Source organism: Grammomys surdaster, unplaced genomic scaffold, assembly GCF_004785775.1.
Source record: "Grammomys surdaster isolate TR1022 unplaced genomic scaffold, NIH_TR_1.0 318, whole genome shotgun sequence".
Classification (NCBI taxonomy): Eukaryota; Metazoa; Chordata; class Mammalia; order Rodentia; family Muridae; genus Grammomys; species Grammomys surdaster.
In genome coordinates this window covers 198,739-208,828 of record NW_021604737.1, presented here as the reverse complement: position 1 = coordinate 208,828, position 10,090 = coordinate 198,739, and the positions used below count along the sequence as shown (strand labels likewise).

Here is a 10,090-nt window from a genome sequence, read left to right as displayed (position 1 = left end):
GAGGAGGTATTGTGCCAGGACTGGGCAATGTTGGGTAGCCTGTCTTCAGTCTGCCCACACAGAACTGGCTGTCCTTGGATGCTGAATCAAGGAGAGATACTGACACAAAAGAGATCTCGAATAAGACCTGCATTCACATGGCTACTTTTTGATCAATTCAGTCCAGACAAGTAGATTTCTATGAACCTGTACCTTGACACAAAGCTCCTGCTACTTTGGGGAATTTAATTGATTGCAAGTTTGTCCTGGGGCCTGTTTTGACTCCAGGGTTCTAGAATTCTTTTTGTGGACCTTACTTTGGAATTTCCCACCATGAGAGGCCACTTTCAGGCCTGAGGACTTTCTATCTGGCTTGCCAGATAACCATGGTCTGCTGGGAAAATGGCAGGAGCCTTTGATCAGAAGTGACAAGTTATGAGAGAGGCCAGAGAACTTGGAAATGCAGAATGCTTTGTTAAAACTTGCTTTTGGGGTCTGGGGACATGGCTCTGCAGTTAAGAGCCCTGGCTGATTTTCCAGAGTTGCTGAGTTCAGATCCCAGGTCCCATATCCTCGACTCTCCCCCACCTCCCACCTCGCCTCCCTCCCACGTGGCAGCTCTCAACTGTAGCTCACCAACGTCCTCTTCTGGTGTGCAGATGCACATGCAGACAAAATATCCATAAACTTCAAACCTATAAACAAATCACATCTTAAAACTGGCATTTATTTGTTTTTTTTTTTATTTGAGATAAGGTGTCATGTAATCCAGACTGGCCTGGAACTTTCTAGGTAGCTCAGGGTAATCTTGAACTTCTGATCCTCCTCCTGCTGAAAATTACAGACATATGCCTCTCAAGGGTTAAAGACCTAAAACAAGGAACTTCAACTCCAAGGAGGAGGAACTTCAGACTCAGCATACTGATAAGAACACTTGCCTGACAAGAAAGCCAGGTAATGAGAACTGCTGATAAAGTACAGGTTGTTAGCTAAAACTTCCCCATCCCAAGTCCCTCTTCAGTCCTATAAATCCCGAAGTACACGGGCGCAGCCTTCACCGCCTGAGAGCCTACTGCTCTTCATTGTTCTCATTAAAGGATGGTTGTGCTTCTCTACTGGTCTGCTTTATTTCCAGGTTGCCTGGATCAATCCGTTTCTAACAGCCACCGTGCCTATGGGGCAGGGGATCAAACACAGGTATGCTGGGCAAGCACTGTCCCAACTGAGCCATATCCAGTGTTGTTTAAAATACTTGTTTACAATTAGAAGTACCAGTAAATTCAGATTACTCCCAAAGAGCTGTCATTTCTATACAGCAACAAATGAAGTCATTCCAGAGGCTGGAGGAACACTGGGCCATACAAAGACCAGAGGGCATGGCCCCTCTGTGTGAAACTGCACGCAGCCTCAGTTTCCTAGTAGAGGAGTCTGCAGAAGGGTTGCCAGCCCACAGTTCTGGCTGTACTTGTGGCAGGGCTCCTGCCAACACAGCTGTAGAATTTTCTACACGGAGAAAGTGCAGAGTGCACCTTTCCTTTCCCAGGCTCTGGCTCTGGTGCTCGAGTTCTGGAAGCAGAAACAACTGGCTGCTTCTCGAATCATCCTTGAATCATCCTTTGCTGCATACAGAAAACTGCGCGCAGAGTAAAGTGAAGTTTTGGGAGGAAGCGATTTGAAGCCTGGGTATTAGAAGGGACAAGTTACACCTTTCCTCTCCTCATCCCAGTCCCTCGCGCTGTTACTTGCATCTAGAGGTCAGAGTCATTTATGGTGGGACTACCAAGGGACTTGGAAGTGCTTCTTTGGCACCACAGCTAACAGGATAAACTATACGAATGGCTCTTTATGACGCGACGAGTCGTGTGTCCAGGTCTCCCAGGGCAAGTGGTGCCTGACCCGGCTCAGAGCTGATCGCGGGAGGGGACCGTCTGCCTGCAAGTCGGATGTAGGGTTGTCATCGGAGGTCGAAGCGGACCGGGGCCCGGGCGGAGCCGAAGCCCGGCGGCTAGGCTAGACTAGACGCGTCGGGAGGAGCTGACCGGCGGCACGTGACCGACAGCAAAGGCCGCGGCCCAGAAATAGCTGCCTCCACGGTTCCGCCCCGCGGCCGGCGAGAGCTCTGGGAGACGGCTGGACGCAGGCTGGGCGCGGTGCGGCCCGGACGATGCTGCTGAGCCCCGGCCCGGCCCGACCCAGAGCACATGATGGCGATACGGGAGCTCAAAGTGTGTCTTCTCGGGGTGAGTCCTGGTCCTATCCTACGGGGATCCCGACTCCTCCGCGCCTTTGTCCCCGCGTTGCCCGCCTCCCGCGCGTTCCCCCGGGTCCCGCGCGCTTCATTCTGCGCCCCGCACCGGCCGCCTGGTCCCAGATGCTCCCGAGCGCCTCCGATCGCTGCATCTGCGGCCGCGCGCCTGGCAACCTTGGGGCTCCCTAGGCTGCGGGTCCCGCGGGGGGTGGGGGTGGAGGTGGGTGGGAGGTTGGGGGGTTGTTGAGGACCAAACGACAGCGGGTCCTGCAGCTCCCGGACCCCTACGGCTTTTGCCTCTGCCCCTGGCGGTTCCCTCACTGCGGAATGTTTAAGTTACTCTGAGGAGGCACTGGCTTTCCTCTGCTTTCTGCGGGGGTGGGTAGGGAGTGGTGGTGGCAGTTGCTTTATTCTCTCAGAAAACAAGCCAACAAACCAATCCTTCCAAACAAGAGTGGGGGAACCGGGGTTTTGGCCTGGGAAGCACACTTTTCGTGCAGCGGATGAAAATGAAGCAGGATTAGAAACACCCGCCCCCATCACCCTTCCTCTTCCAAACTGAGTGTTAGTCCCGAGAAATATAAAAGCAGTCAGAAACAAAGAAAGAAACAGCATCCAAACCCTGAGACTTGGGGTACTCTGCCAGACTGACATACTCCACCACACTGCGCTGTCCCTTGAAAATTGCCCCCGAGGGAATTCAGTGTTTGGGGTCATTTCCTTAGGCTACCCACATCAAATTCCGGAAGTCTTCCCAAATAAAAGCTGATGTTAAGCCATGTTTTCTGTAGTCTTTGGCATTAACACTGAACATACCGCCCTTGAAGTTGGCAAATTTGGTCCTGCAAGGAAAAGTATTTCCTAAATAAAAGAATGGGGCCACATTCATTCTTCTCAAAGAAATGCTAATGGGTCTGTCAGGATGGATGTGGAGGTGAACACAGGCTATGAGTGTGGATTAGGATAGAATGCACCAGGGGCTTGTGGCTTCATCTGGGGCCTTTGATGGAAGGAAGTGTTGGGAACTGACCCCCACACTGCCCTCAGCACTTTCCATTTTTCTCTTAAGTGTCCAGCAAGGCCTCCCCAGGGCTCCTCACCCAGGAGGCTGGGCAGGATGCTGCTCCTGGAGTTCTCTTTTGAACTTTTGGTGTCATAGGAGCAAGCTTCGTGTCTTCGGGGCTGTCCAATAGTCTAGACCTAGGAATCCCACGGGAGAAAGGCTTTTGAAGATTTCAAAGGAATGGCAGACCCCAAAGAAGAGGAAGCCGTTGGTGTGAGGGGCATGTAACAGTTAGCCATGGAGAACGATGAAACAGGAAACATTTTTGGCTCTTGGAGGTGAGTTACACCTCCTCCTTTGCAATCCACCTAGATGCACAGGCACAGTCCCATTGACATCACCTTTAATTTTTTTTTTTTTTAAGGTTTTTCGAGACAGGGTTTCTCTATGTAGTCCTGGCTGTCCTGGAACTCACTCGGTAGACCAGGCTGGCCTCAAACTCAGAAATCCGCCTGTCTCTGCCTCCCAAGTGCTGGGATTAAAGACGTGCGCCACCACCGCCTGGCATCACCTTTAATTTTTAGTTTTAGTGTCCTATTAAGACAATGATGAGGGTGGGAAGGGCTCAGAACCAGCAGTCAGGAGTCCTGGCCTGTCTTCTGCCCCAGGGCCTGGAAGGGCTGAATGAGTGGTTTAATTGTAGACTGGACATATCATCCTCTTCTCTTTGAAGGCAGAGAACTGTACTCGATGGTCTCTTAAGGTGTGTGTGTGTGTGTGTGTGTGTGTGTGTGTGACCATTTCCTGCTGGTCTGTGACACTAGAGAAGCCTGGGTGAAATGAAGTAACTAGAAAAACTCTTCTTTTTCTTTCCATCTTCACAAACAAAGCAATCACCACAGGCTTCCTAGAGGTAGTGCAGGTGCCTTATTTTGATTTTGGTCTCTTTGTGTTGGCCCTACAGGTAGGAATTTGAACTGGGGGTGGAGGATGCTGTAACAGAGAAAGAAGTTTGTATTGAAGGTAGCTACACATTTTCGTGTTACCAAGGTCAGAAGATACTTTATTTCAAAGAGCAAGTGAGGTTGTCTATACTGAAAGTACTAGTCCTTAGGTTCCCAGGCTTCTCTTGGCTGCTCTTTTTCTGGGCCAGATTTCACATTGTGACAGGGTGCATCTCTAGCTACGTATCTTAATAAGCTGGCTGTATGTTTAAGATAGCCTTTAAAGGAGGTCCATGGCCTTGGTGTACTCTCTGGATTTGAGAGATCCCCTGGGCCTAATGATGGAGTCCATGATGAGCCCTATGGTCCTTTTAGGATTATCTTAGGCCCCTGTGTCATAGTCAGGCTCATCTGCTCTGGGTGAAGTAGGGCATGTAGCTGACACTCAGCTTCCTGTTTTGTTTTAAAGCTATGTCACATAACCCTGAAGCCTTAGTATAATCTATACCTTGCCAGCTTTACCCTCCATTGCCTAGAAGGTGGCAGAGTGTATTTACCTCATGCAAAAGTCTTATTCTTGCTTGAGAGGCTTGGTGGCTAGTCTTTGTGCTTAGTCACTTGTTGGAAGACACATTTTCTGCTCAAGGTACAGGCTGTTTTTAGGCTGGATTCATGCTGGTGACTCTTTGCTATAGTCTCAGGCTTCTACCTTTGGCTTGGAGGCTTTGTCTTCTGACATTAAGGTCATTGAGACAAGTAAAGTGAGATGGCATGGTCTCTTTACCTGTCCCTATGAACCTTGCCTACAACCTTGGCGCTCCTACTGTGTACTTGGTGTGTCTGACTCTGTTTCTTTTGATGAGCTCTCCTTGATGAAATTAGTACTGGACTGTGGGACATTCCCTTACAGCTTCGAGATCTTGCAAAGTCAAGGGCTCAAGAACATCGAGGTTTTCTTTTTGTTTGTTTGTTTTAACCTGTTATACATGTGTGGGTTTTTCCTTGTTTATCCCACATGAGACAGTGCAGCCAGCCTTGTGAATGCTCTCTTCCTGGGGTCAGTGGGCATACTGGAAGCTAGCCATAGAAAGTTAGCATGTTGGACTACACCAGGCAGAGGTCAGTGAATATCTAGTAAGTCTCAATTTTGCCAGTAATGTGCCAGGTCATCACATTATGGAATCTGAACTAGTATTATGAAACAGTATGCTTAAAAACAACACCACCCCATGTACATTTTCAAACATGAGCAAAAACAATATTGCAGCAGCTGTCTTAACCTCAAAGGTGGATAGCTTCCCAGTACACATTTTTAGCACACACCGCCATGTGGCAAGAACAGGAGATGGAGACAGAGAGAAGAGGAGGGGGAGGAGTAGCTTATTTATTTTGGGCATGTATGCTAAAAAACTGCTTCCTGATGGGATCCCAAAGAGATTTGTGTTTGTGCTTTGGTTGTCTTGACAACAATTTAGAGACTTCTGCTACTTCCTTAGCAGCCAAGCAGTAGTTAGAGTACAGCTGAGGGTTTCCCTGCTTCTGCTGGGGAGTGATAGAAACCTTATTCCGTGGCCTTTGTTAGTATCTGTATGTTTTCTCACCAACGAGCATGCACATACACAGGATTTCGTGAGACTTCCAGGCGGTGGGAGTGTAGATTTGTGACAGGATAGGCTCTATGATCTCAAGGGCATTAGGACCCATAGTGTACAGCCTCTACCTCCAAGTACAGCACTCAGAGCCGCGTGATGTCAAGTGGCCTGCTCTGAGAGATATCAAGCCCTCTGATATCGAAAGCATCAGATAAGGTTCTGTGAATTTGTTGGGAGTTACCAGGAGTTAGTGCATATGACCGTAGGTTAGAATAGGCAACAATCTTAGTCTGTTTTCTATTTCAATGTAACAAAATACTCAAGGCTGGTTACTTTGGGAAACAGAGAAGATCTGATTTATTTCTCTGGTGTCTGTAGAGGTCCCTCAAAACAAACTGGCCCTCTGAGTGCATCAAATGTTAGTGGAAAGAAGGTAGGGATGAGAAGTTACAAACCATCTGGCATGGTCTGTGGGAGACAGGTTGCATTGGGGTGGAGTGGCTATTCTTCTTTCCTATCAAAGCCTTACAGTAAGGGCTTGCACAGATCCTTTCCAATGAGAGAGAATGTCTAGATTTCTTTTTTTCCCCCAGCTTCTGTTGTATCTTTCTTAACCCTCATTATTTCTCAGTGCATTGGGTGACAATTCCAGCACCACACCATCAATATGAGCTATGGGTACCACTTTGTGTGCACACAGCTATCCTTGCTGCCTAGTGAGGGACCTCTCTACCATGGATGGGGCCAGAATTTATCTTACCTACTCCCTCAAGTAGATCTGATGCAGCAGTTCACCTCAACAGGTACTCAGGACAGACCGCAGCAAGCAACCTGTTCTTCATGTGTCCTCTTGTTTAGGGAAATAATAAACAGTCACATACCAGAGTCATACACCAGAGTCACACACACTACTACTGGCCTCTCTCCTTATCTCCCTGCATTAGTTCCATTGTGTTGCTGTGATAAAAATACAAGGAATTTGGGGAAGAAAAGGATTGGGGGTGGGGGGCAGGTCAATCCATTATTGTCTCTTAAAAAAAATCCAAAATTTTTAATATGTGTGCTCCTGTAAAATGAAAGAAAGAAAGAAAGAAAGAAAGGGAGAAAGAAAGAAAGAAAGAAAGAAAGAAAGAAAGAAAGAAAGGGGGAAAGAAAGAAAGGAAACATAAACTCAAGAAATCAATACTTCCTATCCCCAAATGGAAGAACCAGGACATAAGAAGAATCCTATTAAGACTAAAGCATGGCCGGGCGGTGGTGGCACACGCCTTTAATCCCAGCACTTGGGAGGCAGAGACAGGCGGATTTCTGAGTTCGAGGCCAGCCTGGTCTATAGAGTGAGTTCCAGGACAGCCCGGGCTACACAGAGAAACCCTGTCTCGAAAAACCAAAGGAAAAAAAAAAAAAGACTAAAGCATGGTATGGTGGCACATTCCCTTAATCCCAATGCTCAGGAGGCAGAGACAGGTGGAACTCATTGAATTTGAGGACAGCCTGGCCTGCATAGTGAGTTCCAGGACAGCCAAGGCTATGTAGAGATACCTTGTCTCAAAAAAACAAAACAAAACAAAAAATTAAACCAAAATCCATGTTCTATACCTCAGATTCTGGAAATTACCCATGATCTCCTGGGCTCCAAAAGGCTTGGGCAATTCTACTTGTCCAGCTCTGACATCTGTGTAATAAATAGCTCATTTCATAGGCTTAGGTTGGCTGCACATATAATCCTTTGCTGTCCTAGGTTATCTTTCCCTGGACCTAGCAGCTCCAACATCCTGGGGTCTCCATTGCAACTGAGGCGGTTGCCTTATGTGATGGTTTGTATATGCTTGGCCCAGGAAGTTGTACTATTAGAAGGTGTGACCCTGTTGGACTAGGTGTGTCACTGTGGGTGTGGGCCCAAGATGCTCATCCTAGCTTCCTGGAAGTCAATCTTCCACTAGCAGCCTTCAGATGAAGTTGTAGAACTCTCAGCTCTGCCTGCACGATACAGCCTGGATGCCGCCATATTCCCCCCTTGATGATACTGGACTGAACCTCTGAACCTGTAAGCCAGTCCCAATTAAATGTTGTCCTTTATAAGACTTGCCTTGGTCGTGGTGTCTGCTCATAGCAGTAAAACCCTAACTAAGACACCTTACTTAGGTTTCTACTGCTGTGATAAAACACCATGACTAAAAGAGGCTTGGAGAGGAAAGAGTTAATTTCATCTTATAATTCCAGTTCATACTCCATCACTGAGGGAAACCAGGGCTAGAACCTGGAGGCAGGAACTAAAGCAGAGGCCATAGAGGAACGCTGCTAACCAATTTGCCCTTTAAGCCTTTCTCAGCCTGCTTTCTTATATAACCCAGAACCATCTGCCCAGGTTCAATTACTAATCAAGCCAAAACCCCCAAAGTTGCTATAGGCCCATCTTATGGAAACATTTTCTCAATTGAGAGTTCATCCTCTCAAATGACTCTAGCTTGTATCAAGTTGACAGAAAACTAGCCAGCACGACCGACCCTTTGTCAACTTGACACGCAAGCATATCACCATTCAACCAGAACTGTTTCTTTCTTGTTTGTCTCCAAGATGCCACATTAATATTAGTATCACAATATTAAACACTGAAATCTTTAAAATTACAACAGTCTTTAAAAAGTCAAACATTTTAAAAGTTCAGACTCATTTTTTTTGTTTTGTTGTTTTTTAAAGATTTATTTATTTTATATATGTGAGAACACTGTTGCTGTTGGTTGTGAGCCACCATGTGGCTGCTGGGAATTGAACTCAGGACCTCTGAAAGAGTAGTTAGTGCTCTTGACCACTGAGCCATTTCTCCAACCCAGGTTCAGTCTCTTTGAAACATCCAAAGTCTCAAGTCTTTCTAAAATATTCAGTCTCTTTTAAAAAATTTCTCAACTGTGGGCTCCTACACAATAAAAAGTAACATAACTTTTCTACAATCTCCAAGAGGGATGAATCGTGGCACAGTTATAAGCAAGTCAAAATAAAACCAAAGTCCAACAGTACAAAAAGCTCAGCTCAGAAGGGCTACATTTCTTCAGCTCTGTCATGGGTAGCACAATCATAGCCCATCACATGGGCTCAAGCTGGTACTACTCCAGACCTACTGCTAGGCAGTCATCCCAGGATGCTGGGGTCTCTGCTGCAGCTCCAGTGTGCATCTCTATCATCATCATCATCATCAATTTTATTTTTGACTTTTTAAAAATTAAATTTATTTATTCACTTTACAACCCAATATCAGCCCTTCCTTCCTCTCCTCCCAGTACCCACTCATGTAAGTCCTTTCCCCATCAAGTTGCTGCAGGACTAGGCACATCCTTTCCCACTGAGACCAGACAAGGCTTTCCATTTAGGGTGTAGGATCCACAGGCAGGCAACAGATTCAGTGACAGCCCCTCTTCCATTGGGGGAATCCGAGTGAAGACTAAGCTGCTCATCTGCTTACATTTGTGTGTGTGTGGGGGGGGCTAGGTCCAGCCCATGCTCATTCTTTGGTTGGTGATTTATTCAGTCTCTGGGAACTCCCAAGGGTCCAGGTTAGTTGACTCTGTTGGTCTTCCTGTGGAGTCCCTGCTTCTTCCTGTCCCTCAGTCTTTCTCCTAACTCTTCCATAAGACTCCTGACCTTCATCTGCTGTTTGGGTGTGAGTCTTTCATCTCTTTCCATTGGTTACTGAGTGGCACCTTTCATTGAACAGTTATGCTAGGTTCCTGGGTTTTTTTATTTTTTATTTTTTTAAAATTTTAAAATTTATTTTAGAGTACACTATTGCTATCTTCAGACACACCAGAAGAGGATATCAGATCCCATTACAGATGGTTGTAAGCCACCATGTGGTTACTGGGAATTGAACTCAGGACCTCTGGAAGAGCTGTCAGTGCTCTTAACCATCTCTCCATCCCTCCAGGGATTGGTTCTTGAATATGGGATGGGTTTCAATTTGGGGCAGTCATTGCCTGGCCATTCCCTCCTTCTCTGTTCTGTCTTTGTCCCTGCACATCTCTGTAGGCAGGACACATTTTGGGTCAAAGGCTTTGTGGGTAGGTTGATGTCCTTACCCTTCCACTGAGAGTCCTGCCTGGATACAGGAAGTGGCCACTTCAGAATCCATACCCCCCACATATCCGCTGGGAATCTCAGCTAGAGTTGCCCCAAGCATGTAATTTTAAGGCAAAGAATATTCATATGCTAAGCCACAGTCTGACCTCCACATAGTTACAGCTACAACGGTAGGATTAAATATATTGTTCATGCTCAGGTACTTCCAATGGTTGCTTCAGCTTTTGTAAAGCATCCAAGATCAAAGCAG

The 10,090-nt window shown here is 46.8% G+C and overlaps 1 protein-coding gene across 1 annotated transcript in view; it reads left to right on the top strand.

Annotated features, from left to right (window-relative positions):
* Positions 1–1,972: 1,972 nt before the first annotated feature.
* The window catches only part of Rab31 (RAB31, member RAS oncogene family), a 123,412-nt gene continuing 115,294 nt past the window's right edge, over positions 1,973–10,090 (top strand). Inside the window, exon 1 of the mRNA XM_028777964.1 lies at positions 1,973–2,219. Within this exon, the coding sequence (XP_028633797.1) occupies positions 2,181–2,219 (39 nt within the window). The 5' untranslated portion in view covers positions 1,973–2,180. The remainder of the gene's footprint in view (positions 2,220–10,090) is intronic.